The 15,000-nt window shown below is 29.1% G+C and overlaps 2 protein-coding genes across 10 annotated transcripts in view; one reads left to right on the top strand and one right to left on the bottom strand.

Moving 5' to 3' along the window:
• LOC122630621 (calcium-binding mitochondrial carrier protein Aralar1) overlaps positions 1-4,982 on the top strand; it is a 24,892-nt gene extending 19,910 nt beyond the window's left edge. For 5 of the 7 annotated variants that reach the window (XM_043815325.1, XM_043815327.1, XM_043815330.1 and 2 more), the window contains 7 exons: positions 46-216; positions 421-561; positions 668-862; positions 959-1,061; positions 1,701-1,721; positions 2,331-2,421; positions 3,232-4,982. In XM_043815325.1, the coding sequence (XP_043671260.1) occupies positions 46-216; positions 421-561; positions 668-862; positions 959-1,061; positions 1,701-1,721; positions 2,331-2,421; positions 3,232-3,427 (918 nt within the window). In that variant the 3' untranslated portion in view covers positions 3,428-4,982. The remainder of the gene's footprint in view (positions 1-45; positions 217-420; positions 562-667; positions 863-958; positions 1,062-1,700; positions 1,722-2,330; positions 2,422-3,231) is intronic. The other 2 variants (XM_043815326.1, XM_043815329.1) reach the window with 1 other exon arrangement.
• Positions 4,983-9,692: 4,710 nt separating this feature from the next.
• LOC122630626 (venom allergen 5-like) overlaps positions 9,693-15,000 on the bottom strand; it is a 9,030-nt gene continuing 3,722 nt past the window's right edge. For 2 of the 3 annotated variants that reach the window (XM_043815342.1, XM_043815341.1), the window contains 6 exons: positions 13,251-13,372; positions 12,296-12,377; positions 11,809-11,969; positions 11,070-11,170; positions 10,441-10,535; positions 9,693-9,957 (listed from right to left, as the gene is read on the bottom strand). In XM_043815342.1, coding sequence (XP_043671277.1) covers positions 9,911-9,957; positions 10,441-10,535; positions 11,070-11,170; positions 11,809-11,969; positions 12,296-12,377; positions 13,251-13,372 — 608 coding nt within the window. In that variant the 3' untranslated portion in view covers positions 9,693-9,910. The remainder of the gene's footprint in view (positions 9,958-10,440; positions 10,536-11,069; positions 11,171-11,808; positions 11,970-12,295; positions 12,378-13,250; positions 13,373-15,000) is intronic. The other variant, XR_006327531.1, reaches the window with a different exon arrangement.

The following is a 15,000-nucleotide window of genomic DNA, read 5'->3' as shown; positions in this document are numbered from 1 at the left end:
CCGTCTACATTGTTAATCATGAAGATGGTATTTTGCGTTTGACAGGTCATGCGACACGAAGGCTTTTTTGGCCTTTATCGTGGCTTATTACCCCAATTAATGGGCGTAGCGCCGGAGAAAGCGATCAAGCTTACGGTTAATGATTTTGTAAGAGATAAGTTTATGGACAAAAATGGATATTTACCGCTTTATGGTGAAATTATATCTGGTGCTTGCGTAAGTATTTTTGTTCCAATTGTTAGTGAAAAGAAATAAAAAAGAGAGAGAGAGAGAGAGAGAGAGAGAAGAGCTATTTTCCTTTTACATATTTTATAAGGAATTCAAAAGAATTATTTAAAAGATTATATACAACACACAGACACACATACAGATATATGTATATATATATATATATATATATACATCTCTTACCCTGTGTAGGCTGGAGGATCTCAGGTCATTTTCACGAATCCTTTGGAGATCGTGAAAATCAGATTACAGGTTGCTGGAGAAATTGCTGGAGGTACGAAAGTTCGAGCATGGACCGTGGTTAAAGAATTAGGTCTATTTGGATTATATAAAGTGAGTACGGAAGATAAATATTTATCTATATTTTAACGGATAAATTTTAATTAAAAAATGTTTCTTTTTCCTTTTTATTTTTATTTTCGTGCTTTACGATCCCCAGGGTGCTAAGGCATGCTTTTTACGAGACGTACCGTTTAGTGCAATTTACTTTCCTATGTATGCTCATACAAAAGCTAAATTGGCCGATGAAGGAGGATACAATACTCCGTTATCTCTTCTATTTTCTGGTGCAATCGCTGGTGTACCTGCGGCAGCGCTGGTCACTCCTGCAGATGTAATAAAAACTAGATTACAGGTATGTAAATTAAAAATTATATCAATGAACCAAATGATTTTCAATGTAAATCAATATTTCATATTTATATTATTTATATATTGTTTAATATTTCAGGTCGTTGCTAGAGCAGGTCAAACGACGTACACCGGTTTACTCGATTGTGCCAGAAAAGTTTATAAAGAAGAAGGTGCCAGAGCATTCTGGAAAGGAGCTTCAGGTATGTCTCATTCATGTGAGATTATTCTAGTCGTGATTGTTTCTATATATATATATATATATATTTTTTTAGCCCTTTGTAAACCTCGTAATACATAAAATTATTCAGATATAGCGTAAAAATTAAGATTCATGTAGCATCGTTTTCCTTTTTCTAATTTATGTTTTTTGTTTCGCTTTTTATTTGCTTAGAGATGTAGATTTTTTTTATATTATATTTAAGTACAATATAATTTTCTGTTTAATATATCTGTGATGATCTTGCATTATATATATATATAAAATTAATACATTATATAATAATCATTAGTAATATGATCGTTAGATATTTATTAGCGTTAGATATTTCAATCTGTAATGCATTCCATGTATCATTTAATGGGCATTATTGTTAGGAAAATATAAAAATGTATTATGTTAAATATATATATAAAATAGATTATTATTTTCAACGTAGAGATCGTATTATCAGCGTATCAGGGTCGATAAATATTAGTTTTAGTTGCATTATTAAATTTGATTCTCTCTCTTAAGTCAATTTAAGACATTCTAACGGTTGGTAATATATTTTGATCTGGTCGATTGCATGCACGGGGAATTGGCCCTGCTGCATCCTTCGACCATTCTTCCTCCCCAATATGACCTGGCCACTTACTTCTCAGTAAGTACACTCTGCCTATCTCTCTTTCTGTCTGTTTCTATGATTTCTTGCCAGTCCTTTTTTGTTCCAATTTCACTGCCACTTTATCATTTACATATTATATATATATATTTAGCGTGATTATTGAGTGCAATGTAAAAAATGATTGGTTTTCTTTCTCTCTCTTTTTTTTTCTTTTTTTCTTTCTTTCTTTTCTTTTCTTTTTTTTTCTTTTCTTTTTTTTTTTTAGTTTCATGTGTATCACTATTTATATTTTTATCATTATAATTACAGCCACATCAATGCATATAAATATACGTCACACATGTCACGGAATAATCAATTTAAACGAACAATTTTAATATCAAATAAAATAATATTTAAATCATTATGCTATAACACTCATCGATCACATTTTCAATAAAAGATTAACAACGGTGATGTTTGCATATTTATATATATGTGTGTATATATACATTATATATACATATATATATATGTATATATTTATTAAAAATCTTTATCTAGACAAAGAATAATAAATAAGAAATCCTGAATAGTGCCTTGTAGACCCCATATACAATAATATAATATTAATTTGAATAAATTAAATTTTTTGTTATTTTACAGCACGAGTATTCAGATCCTCTCCGCAATTTGGTGTCACACTCTTCACGTACGAGTTGCTGCAAAGGTTGTTTGTAGTTGACTTTGGAGGATCGTAAGTATTTTCTTTAGTCAAGATTAATTAATAAATTGTGTTTTATGTTATTGTTATTTGCTTAAAAATTCCATGTGCATGCAATGAAAATAAAAATAACTATATGAAGCATCTGTATTTTATATATATATATATATATATATATATATATATATATATATATATTAAATTACCATATAAGATAATATTTGCAAATGCAACAATATTAATTACTAATATCATATCAATATATATTCGCTTAATTCGTTGTTCTGACATTAATTTGTTTTAGTTAATATTATATATACATATATATTAATGAGAATTATTATTATTTTTTACATATTGAGAATTGATTTCTTCAAATCGATTCAGACATTGATATGTGATACGTTTGAAAAATATTCATGTATCATTGGTATACTGTAATTTTTAATTATCACATGGAATAATATTTTGATATGTGCATAAACAATATATATAATAAAATTTATGATTATCATGTTATTGTTGTAATTATATTGTATTGATAGACATGGAACCTGATTATGTTCAAATATTTATTAATGAAATATATTTGATTCATCTACCTGATAAATTGAAATAATTATATATGTAAGATCTTAATATGCATGTGACTTTTAATTTTGCTTTATTTGTGCTTTAATTAAACATGTATTAATAGTAACGTTGAAACTTTTGAAATTCGCTTAATATGCTTATAATAATAATGTACATTTGCAGTACTGTTGCTTGAAAGGTATATGATATTTAATACATTGAAACAAGAGTTTGTAAAAATAATTTTCTAATAATAAATATTACTTGCAGTCGACCAACAGGGTCAGAACAAAGGGTGCCCGCTACAGGATTAGTAGATGAAATACGATCAACAAATCCAGATCACATAGGTGGCTACCAAATAGCTTTACCTATCTTTACGGGTATAGAGAGCAAGTTTGGTCTATGTCTACCCAAGTTCCAAACAGTGACTATTCAACATAAACGGCAAGCCAAAGGGCAGTAACACCATTAGCTAGAAGATAAGCTTGTAGCAAACCCTGCCATAATAGCATACAAGTATCATTGGCTGATTGCTCCATCTAATTCCAAGATTGCGAAGAAAAAAAGATACAACATTCGATGATAAAATTTATCTTGTTCTTCTTCATCAACAGTGATATGATCATTACATGCTAACTCTATTCCGTGACTATTTGTGGTCAATATAAAATGGAACATTAAGTAAATCGTCAAATACACTATATAGGCTTAAAATTAATAAGTCTAAACAATATGTAGGATCCATAGACTAATTATCTAATAACATTGGCAGTACGTAGAATAGCTATAGCCTATGCCAGATAGCCATGTATCGAGCTATATGATAATGCTGAAAGTATCTATTTTTATTTATTTTAATATTGCTTATATACTTGTTATACATGTATGTATATATATATATATATATATATATATATATATATATATACACAAATATTTAGTCAATTTTTATTTTCATTTTTTATGATATAAATTGTTACTTAACAATTTTATTTAAGAAAATATTTGGCATCCACGACTATTCAGTGTTATCAAAAAATCTCTAAACAATTGGAAAGGCTTTTATTTTATATACGTTTGCACAATAAGATAATCAAATATGAATACATAATATAAAAAGGTAGTTTCATAATATGATATAATGATCGAAAGAAAACATAATAATCTTATCTACGTATTATTCAATGTCAGAACACTAATGTTATTTCATTTTCTTGAAGTGACATTCGTGAATTCCATTCATAAAATGTAGATATATGTCGAAAAAATGAACGTTCATATTTATTCTATCTTTCACCGTACTTACATAACTTGACAATTGCAACACTGATAATTGGAATGATTAAAAGTCTATATAAAAAAAAAAAAAAAAATAAAAAAAAATTATATCTATTTAATAAACGAATACAATTTTGTATCGTATCATTAAGAAATTTTGATCTTTTTCGTTTATAATGAATATATAAAATATTATATTTGAAAGTAGATCGAATGATATTGTTTGAAAATAGCATTCTACTTGTAGCTCTTCTCTCTTCTAGTCGTCATTGCCGTTTTTAACTTGACTTATACATGGATATATATATATATATATTTTAGTCTATGGATCCTATGTCTGTGATGATTCTATTCGTTCAAAAAATATTGAACAAAATACAGAATTGTTTCGATCGGAAAATACAAATATAAAATGATGCACGAAATTTCGATGCTTCGTATGATTAATTTGTAAGAATAGTTTCTATACGAAAGCTTTATAAAAAGAAAAAAAAAAAAAAAAAGAAACCACACACGTTATGTCATACGGTATCATTATATATCGAACTCTTTTAATCGTATTTCAATTTTTTGCACGCTTCGGACTGATTTTTATAGTACGATCGCATCATAGGATGGAGCGATAAATATTATTACGAACAATATAAAGTAACTGAAAATATCTGATCCATAAAACACGACACACAGCCAATCTTCTTTGCATTTCATACGTAAATACGTTTAATTAATTATGTTATATATATATAAAAAAAAAAAAGAAATAAAATAAAATAAAATAAAGTCCACACATCATAAGTTCCATCGAATTGACACAAAACTGCAGGATGTTATCGAAGGAGCTGTTAAAAGAAACGAAACAAAAAAAAAAAGGAAAAAAAAAATATGAAAGAAAAGAAAGTAAAAAAAAGAAAAAAAAAAGAAATAAACGATCTTTTTATATATAAATTGCAACTGAAAGTTGCGCTCGATGTATTTTTCTTTCAACATTTATTCAACCGGTTTCGTTTAATAATTATCCGTTAGATATATAATTAATAGAGATATTTCTGCTGGCTAATCGTCGAAAGGCCTGAAACATATTTTGATGTTCCCTCCTGTAACCAGTTCGATATCTTTACGGATAAACCAAAATAAGTGTATATCCATACATCGGAAAGAAAGAAAAAAAAGAAAAGAAAAAAAAAAAAGAGAGAGAGAGAAACTCGCAAACGTATAGTTATTTTAAGGATGTTACTTTCTTACGACTACTTTGTACTACCTGCTTAGAAATGCAGAGAAGATACAAAGACAGCGTATGAAATTGCATTCTTTCAATTGTCCAAGACTCGAATGCTGCTGGGTCAGACTTAATCGCAACTGTTGTACTATCGCCATACGAAAAAAAAAAAGAAAAGAAAAGAAAAGAAAAGAATTAAAAAGCATTCGTTTCTATTGTCAAACTAATTCGTTCTTAGTTAATCTCGTATTTTATAAAAAAAAAAAAAAAAAAAAAAAAAAAAAAAAAAAAAAAAAAAAGAAAAAAAGAAAGAAAGAAAAAAGAAGAAAAAAAAAGAAAAAAAAAGAGAGAGAGAGAGAACAAAAACGCAAATTACTTACTCGTAAGAAATTAATAACTACTAGGTGAATCCGTTCGAATTAAAACAAACAAACAAACAAAAAAAGGAAGAAAAAAGAAAAGAAAAGAAAAAAAAAAAAAAGAAAAAAAATCTCTTTCGTAGATCTCATTTACGAATATGTTAATAAAACTTAAGAATATGTATAAGCAGACACGGGAAAGATATTATTTTCAAGAGTTCAACTCGCGAAATCGAAGATGGCGAAACAAATAGATAATTCACTTTATTATTCGCAATCGTGTATCGCTTTTTCGTGTGTATCAATATACAAAAAAAAAAAAAAAATAAGATAGGGTTGGTGGAAAGAAAGAAACAACAACAAAAAAAAAAAAGGAATAAAAACAACAGAAACAATCATCCTTATCGTTGAATCAGTAATAAAAGAGAAAAAGGAAAGGATTCTAATATCGAAACGGGATGTCGATGCAGAAAAATGCGTTTGTTTGACGATATGTCGAAATAAAATAAGTCCAAAATAATATTTTCCCTCCGTCTGTGCGTGAATCTAAATATTATTAAACCGTCAGGGCTCTCGTTCTCTCGTTGGCGCGAATATCCTCGAATAAATGTAAATAGGAAAGTAACGTAAAAGAGTTAATCATCGAGAGAGGAACTACTAGAGAAAATACATACGTAAGGAAAATGTGTAACGAGCGAAATGGGATTCGATTCCAAAATTAAAACATTTTTCGGCGCCGTTCGTTCGTACAAGTCGAGTGAGTTTGACCACTTGTTTATCATTATTATTATTAGATTGCTTAAAAAAGGAAACGAAGAAAAAAAGAAATATTAAGAAATAAAAAGGGAAGAAAGAGGAGAACAAAAATAGAGAACGAAACACGGTATGGACTGGTTATATTTACAAAAGCATCTTCAACTTCATCGCTTAAAATGTACATATACGCATACGTTGCTATGTAATATGCAAAACAATGTATGTACATATATATATGTTTCAACCCTCTGCATATATATATATATATATATATATATATATATATATGTTTTTTCGAGAATACATCGTCGACATTTTGCTAAATCTTGATATTATTTCATTTTGATAAATCACACTGTCTCTTAAAAACATTTTCTTATCGCAAACCTTCACTTATACACTTATTACAGATAATATAATTATCGGCATTATTATTATCGATCTCACATTATCGCTGTCTCGTCTGATCATTATATTATTAATGTTGCTAACGATACCTAATTAAGTAATAGAAAATTTATATCATCGTATGCATCTACAGAAAAAAAAAAATCTCTTTTTGCTTTGATATAGAGACTAAACTTATATGAGTATGGGAAGAAATCTTCTATTGAAAGGGCTACAACATTTAGGTGAGATTGTCGTTGAAAGGGTTCTAAAAACTGATTATCAGCTACCGTAACCTAATGGAAAAAAAATAATAATAATAAAATAAAATAAAATAAAATAAAATAGAAAAAAGAAAGGAAGAGAATGAAATAGTAATAATAATAAGATACAATACAACGGTTCTATGACGATCATTTTCTTCTCAGACTCATAAGTTCTGATGGATATGATCAATGATATACATATTGAGATTGTAAAGACAATGGCTACGTAAAATGCACAAAGCTATATAATTAAAACAGGATTATATCTATTTTATGAAATAATACGAATTTAACGTAATACCGAGGAATTATATAAATATTAATAATAATAATAATAATAATAATATTAATAATAACAATAATAATAATAATAATAATAATAATAATAATAATAATAATAACAATAATAGTAAAGAAAAGAAAAAGCAACCAAAAACCAAAAAAAAAAAGAAAAAGAAAAAAGAAAAAGTAATCGAAGATTGAACATTGAAGCGCATTCTATTTTATGGCAAATTATAAACTATTATAATTAAAACAGCTTCCACATAATTGATCGCCTCATATCCATTCGACACGCACGGTCGATTATCATCATTGGTAGGTCTTTACCCGTTGAAGCATCATAAATCTTCGATTATATCGAAATCGATTCGTGGTATGACGTTCTATGATCTGTGATTTTATTATCAGATTCTTAATGGTACATTATATCGAAAAGAAGGAAGGAAGGAAGGAAAGAAAGAAAGAAAGAAAGAAAGAAAAAAAAAAACGATCATAGTTAGACAATTTGTGAATGCAATTCTTACGAGCCATTCGGTCGTATCTTTGATAATTTAGAATTTACCTCATTGCGGATTGTAAAGATTATACATACTTGTAAATCAAAACCTAATTGTGAATAATATCTAAGCTCTGTTGTGCATATATATTTTAAAATAAGAATAAATAATTATTTAAGTGACGGGCACTGTGCTTCTTCTGTATATTTTTAAGAATATATTCGTTCAAATATAAGTCGCAATTCGCGCTCTTAGCGGTATAGAGCGTTGGACCAATCAGGAGTATCGTGGAATATTCGAGCCAATAGCGTGAAGCGACACAGGCGCCACCACGATCATTTCATTGCGTCGGTTGCCGGGAACGTTAACCGTGCGTGCGTGTTTTGAAATATTCATTTTTTACATTTTATAAATATTTTCATGCAAGTTTTAATGACAATTTCGTGAAGTTTTCGTCGACGATTTGTCGAACAACAAATTGGTGCAACAATTTCGAGTTTAACTTCTTCAGCGAACGAATTGTAAGTCCTTTTCAGATTCTTATCCAGTACGATCGTTACGATGTTCATTTTTTTGACCTTGAATTTTTTACTTCTTTTCGTTTGAATATTTCCGAAAGTAAATACGTTGTTATACTTAAAAATTTCGCAAATTTTTATATTAGTTCATTGATACATGGGTACGAGTACGTATATACACAGTAAATTATGAAAATATTTTGATATATAAAAATATAAAGATGTGCATATATATATATAATGTGTGTGTTGTGTGTGTATGCGTATATATGTGTATGTATATACGAATATAATCGTACGATATTGAAAAGACAAAATGGCAGAAAATAACTTCCAATAGATTATCGTAAGAGTTATTCAGGTTAGGAATGGAAATAATTCTGAATATATATTTTTTTTTTATTTTTTTTAAATCATTCAATTAAAATTGCTTATTTTTCGCAATTCATACGTACGTACATAAGTTCATACATACACACGTATATATATAGAGAGAGAGAGAAAGAGAGAGATACACACACACACACACACACATGCGTATACATATACATATACACGAGTAACACATACACACACACGTGTATATAGACACATACACATTGCACACATACATATATAATCTATCATGTTATAAAAAACTCCGTCACCATTTTTGTTTAGGAAGAAAAGCCGTTAATATATTTATTGGTTTTGTTCATCGATCATCGTTAAGCATTATCGAAGGTGTCACTCTTCTACGAAACTTTAGAATCCTCGTGGGATTTCGTCTAACGCAGTAAAGTAATTTTCAATATTAAGGTAAGTCAATTTCATTTATAATTTATAAGTGGATAATGCATACACGATATATGTATACATATGTCTATACATTGACTATACTTCGCAAATAATTTTTTAATCTTTTTCTTAACAATATGTTATTTTTGTTTCCCTCTATAGTACGCGCGATAAAATAATTCATAGAAATCGACTACATACGAATAACGGGACTAGATAAATTGAACTAGAATAGATAAAAAATAACATTAAAAAATATCTAAAATTTTAACATCTAAATCTTCTTACTTCGAACGTTCCTATTACAAATTTTAAATACTTTTTACAACAGTGGTTTGAAGTATTTTTAACTTATTCCTTGTTTTTTTCTTCTCTCTTTTTTTCTTTCTTTCTTTTTTTTTTTTTTTTTTTTTTTTTTAATTTACTAATGAATTTCGATTATTCATATAACGTCTTTATCATCAAGTTTGTTCGTATTTAACAATTAGGGTTGCGTTTCTTCATTATCAAATGCATATCAAGTAAGTGATTAATATATAATTTAATCATATTTCGCATACGATTAAAATCGAGGGTCGTATTTTTGACGAACATTTCGTCATTTATGCGTTTAGCCGTAGACACATAATGCGCCTAAGTGATAATAATTCCCCCGTGCTGTGAACAAAGATAAACCGTATTTATAACAATTATAAACGTTAGAAATTTTAATCGTTTGATTTATGAGCAATGAAAAATTTATAAAACAAAATTATTGAGCATTAGAAACGTAAGTAAAGAAAAACAAAAAAAGAAGGATAAATAATTGCATAGAAAAACGGGATGTGATATTATTTAATATCATAAACGACAAATAATTTCCAATATGTCGAATTAATTGCGACGTGTTATCAAACGAAACGTATGCGATAAACATTTTAACTATCTATTTCTTCTTTGTCCCATTTTTTTTTATCTCACATATTATATATCAGCCATAATAAAAAACGCTATTTATCAGCAACGAAAAGAGAAAAAAAAAAAATAGAGTGGTTCTCCAATCTTTTAAAAGTCGATATTAACGAGTTATACTAGCATACCGTATGTTGATTAATTAACCTAATTGCATCTCTTTGTAGCGAGCTAGTTACATGTACTTACAGCAGAGACCAGAATATCGATTTGAATAAATCATTCCGTAATTACTACATGCAGGTTGTCCGGATTGATAGGGTTGGTAACCAATGATGTTTCCACTGGAAAATCAAAGCAGTAGTAAATTTTACGATTAACATTGATAATGCTAGAACGATTTCAATAATGATACAACTAATTTTATAATCCTCGTGTTATAAGCTTATCGCGTTATACGATAACGATTGATTTTTTTTTTTTTCGGTTATTATTACTTTTTTATTTTTCTCGAGATTTCTTTCTTTGGAATAATATTTGGTATAATATTTTCGCGTTCGCGCGTATCAAAAAAGAAAAGTAATAAGGAAATAAAAAAAAATAGTAATATCGAATTTCTCTAACACATTGTTAAGTATTTTTTTTTTCTTTTTTTTTTTTTTTAACGATGTATAGAATAATTTATTTTTCAACGAAGTTAATGATAACGAGTCGTTCAATTAAAAGATAAGATAATTTTATCGATAATTATTGATTTATTAATTTACAATACTTTCTCTCTCTCTCTCTCTCTCTCTCTCTCCTCTTTCGTTTTATCTATTTTTTCCCGTTTTAAAATAAATTTGTTTTCGAGTTCGTTACTGAATCTTTGTACTCACCTCGGTCCATAATTGCAAACGTAATTTTTAGTATATCCTTTCGCTGGATCGTAATAGAACGAATATCCACAGCCTATGAGAAACGTATCGCTCCAAACTAACTGCGTACGATAGATAACAAAAAAAAAAGAAATAAAAATGTTGAAGTACTTTCTAATTTCTCTAATATAAATTAAAATCTTACGAAGTAATCATTGCTCTATATAATATATTATTTTTCAAGATTCGTTAACGCGTATCTCGTATATACGAGTATAAATACGAGTTATGAAAAAAGCAAATTCGCGATCGGTCGTAATTAATGTTAAGAATCAATAATATCAACAATATTTCTTGTATGAAATTCGTGGAAACTAATTCAGTAAAGTAATGATAAATAACAAGAGATAGATATACTGTGTTTACAAAATATATATATATATATATATACATACGTACATGCGTAATAAATAGTAGGTACGTAAGTCACGTTCATGTCTTTAGGTCATGTCTTTAGAAACATTAATAAACAGTGTAGTCGTCATTCACGCGTAGACTACGAAGGAAGTAACATCGAACAAAGGCTTTCTCTTTATCGTTCTATTTGAGATAAGAGGATCGTCGTCAAATATTACGTCGTTACGTAAATTTTCGTGAATTTCATTTTAACCGACAAGGACATTATTTGGGTTAACGAGGAACATCGAGAAGTCTCTATTCCAAATTACGAAGAACATAGAATTATGTACTACATAGGAACCTGCGTATAGTGTCCCGTAGTCTTACTGTAACCGGTGTGATAGTGTTGAACCTCGTTGAACCAGCCCGAAATTTGTCGTCTCCAATTCGGTTCGCTGTCGTAAGGTCCCGGGGGTCTGGTAGTCCAAGTTCGTGCTATGTTCTGACCCACTGCGAATCTGCCTGAGAAATCAATCATCCTTCGTCTAAATCGATCGATCGAAATGCCATTAAGGTCTTGCAATACTACATACATGTGTATCTACAGTATAGTATACTATCTATAAGCGTTTGATGTTTCGGCTATTGCTTCTATGCGTATTTAATGATGTAACGTCTCTTTTGTTTTATCGTCATTATTATTATTATTATTATTATTATTATTATTATTATTATTATTTATGATTGGGTTATAATAAATCGTTTCTTTTTCTTTTTTCTTTTTTTCTTTTTTATTTTCTTGTTAGTTTCGTCAAAATCGATGTCTCAATTATTCGATTATTACTTACGAACGTTTCTGTAATTATCGTGCGTCTCGGCGCAACTGTCCGCCCATTTTTGTGCAACGTCGGCCAATTCGTCGTCCCAAAGCTGCAAGAGAAGAAGAAAAAGGGGAAGAAAAGAGAATTTACTGTATCATTCTTGTTAACGTTAAATATTATCGTGCGTCGATATCTCCTTGAAGTTTTATCTTCGAGCGATGGTAAGAGAATTTATTTCTATAGAAATTTTGTCCTCGTTTTTTTTTTTTCTTGAATCTTTTTCTTATCTCTATTCGTTCTGAGAAGCTAAGCTCGATTAGAATATATACGTTTATATGTTCTTCTCTAAATACAAACGAACACGCATGTATGTACATATATATGTATATGTAGATATATATATTTTTTTTTACACGTATAACATATACTTATATTTCGAAGAACTTTTAAATTATTCGTTGTATGAAAAGTTAGCCTACACCGAAGTTACATGTGTTCCTATGAGATTATTTATGTTGACAAATATTACCAAGCAAGTAGCGTCGTCATACTAAAACCTTTCAAGATATTCAATCCTAAGCTTGAAGTTAAACGAAGCGAGTTTTCGTGAAATTCAACAAAACGTTCTTGTTATTAACTATAAGATATATCTACGATTAATCTTCTCGTATGTAAAGTTTCGTATTATTTTCGATTTTGGCGTATATATGTGTACGTATGTACATATATTCATACATACAGACATACATACATACAAACATACATACAAACATACATACACACACATATATATATGAATAATTTTCTTGTAACGATGCAACTGCTCCAATTGTACAACAATTTTTCATAGAATGCATAATATCAAAATTATGCAAATTGAACATATTAGATTAGGTGCATAGTATAAATGCACATACGTATACATACATAATATATCCATAAACACATTATTCTGTTTCGCGTTATACAGATATATACATACCATTTCCATCATATTAGCCGCCCCAGGTTGGCCGTGAATTTGTCCAAGTGCCACCAGTTGCCTCAAACGATTATGCTCGTCCAGTATAATCTGTTTCTCTTCGCATGATATTCTACCGGAACCTTTAAAAAACAAATACGCGAATAGACGCAATAAAGATGATCGGAAACAATAAGAAAAATAGAAAATAATAGGATAGGTCAAAAGAAGGGAAAAAAATCACAGATCAAATTTCTTCGAAACTACGAAGGCGTGTAGTTATCGTCCTTATCGTCCTTATCGTTCTTGTTGTCCTTGTTGTTATGTTGTCATTGTCCTTGTCGTAGTACGACGTAGTAGCGTATTAACATTCGATGTAAACACGGTTAACAAGCCATACGAGTGAACGTTAAAGTGATCCTAGGGTGCTTTGACAGAGGCTTAACCGCACCAACCACTACCATTGTAAACTTTACTTCTTCTCTTGTTTCGTGTTTCTCTTCTCTTCTCTCTCTCTCTCTCTCTCTCTCTCTCTCTCTCTCTCTTCTTTCTCTCTCTTTCTTTCTTTCGTTTACTCTTTTTCTTTTCATAGAGTAGTACCCAGGATTCGAGGATTAAGGGTTTTAAAACTTGTCCATTTACTTGAACCCACCCACGTGGCAAGGACAGACAAGTTTCCCTACTTTGTTCTCCTCGTTAAAATCTTTACTTTCTATCCTTACATTTTCTCCCTCGTTACTTCGAAAATGATATCCAACATTTTCGTCGACTCTTTTACCTCCTAGTCTTCAACCACGCAATTGTTTTTCTTTTTCTTTTTTTTTTATGTTTCTTCCTTTTTCTTCTCGTTCTGTCTCTTTCTTTCTTTTTTCCTTTTTTATTTTTTTAATCATTACGAGAAAGATAAAGTTATCCTTAAACATCTTCCTTTTTAAGATTGACAGGAGATTATTAGAATAGAAAATATAATGATGCGTTCGATCGTATCGTTAAATAATGCATGTTGATTTTGAAAGTCGATATGATTATATCGAATCACGTCTTATAATAAGAAAAGAATATGTCGATAAAATAAATTTAGTAGGGTATCTTTTTTGCTTTCCTTGATAAATCATTACGAAAGAAAATTTCTTATATATCGGATAAAAAATAAATATCGTTGAGTTTTATTTAATATTACGTTACTTCACGGTATAATTTATGGTATTATTCAATATAATAAATACTTCAATATATCGATCTACATTTCTTTGCAATTTTTATCTTGGGTTAGGAAGGATACTATGGTGGCGTGATATTATTTAATTTCACTTCTGCCTTAGGTGTTATCTCGAGATATACATCTCTCTCTCTCTCTCTCTCTTTCTCTTTTTTTCTCTCACCTTCATATTCTATTCTGTACTACTTCATTTCTTTTTTTTTTCCTTTCCTTCCTTCCTTCCTTCCTTCCTTCCTTCCTTCCTTCCTTCTTTCATCCTTCTTTCATCCTTCTTCTTCTTTACAGATTGCTCTACTTTCCTCGAAAACTTTTTTCAAGATCCAGTTTAATCGTACTCTCCTTTCCATTCTACGAAGAAGATTCATTCTCTTTTACTTTCCCAATCATAAGAGTACCAAATACTATTACCATTTACAATGGCGATTGATCTTTTTTTACAATTAGTCTCATCATAATTTCCTTCTTTTATCGATGTCAAACAAATCAATCGAATCGATGCTAGCAAGGATATATTAAATTTCTGTTCATTCCTATAATATAATATAATATAAT

This window comes from Vespula pensylvanica, chromosome 7, assembly GCF_014466175.1.
Source record: "Vespula pensylvanica isolate Volc-1 chromosome 7, ASM1446617v1, whole genome shotgun sequence".
In the NCBI taxonomy this organism is placed as follows: Eukaryota; Metazoa; Arthropoda; class Insecta; order Hymenoptera; family Vespidae; genus Vespula; species Vespula pensylvanica.
Note: the sequence above shows the minus strand (reverse complement) of the source record. Positions and strands in the feature narration are given on the sequence as shown.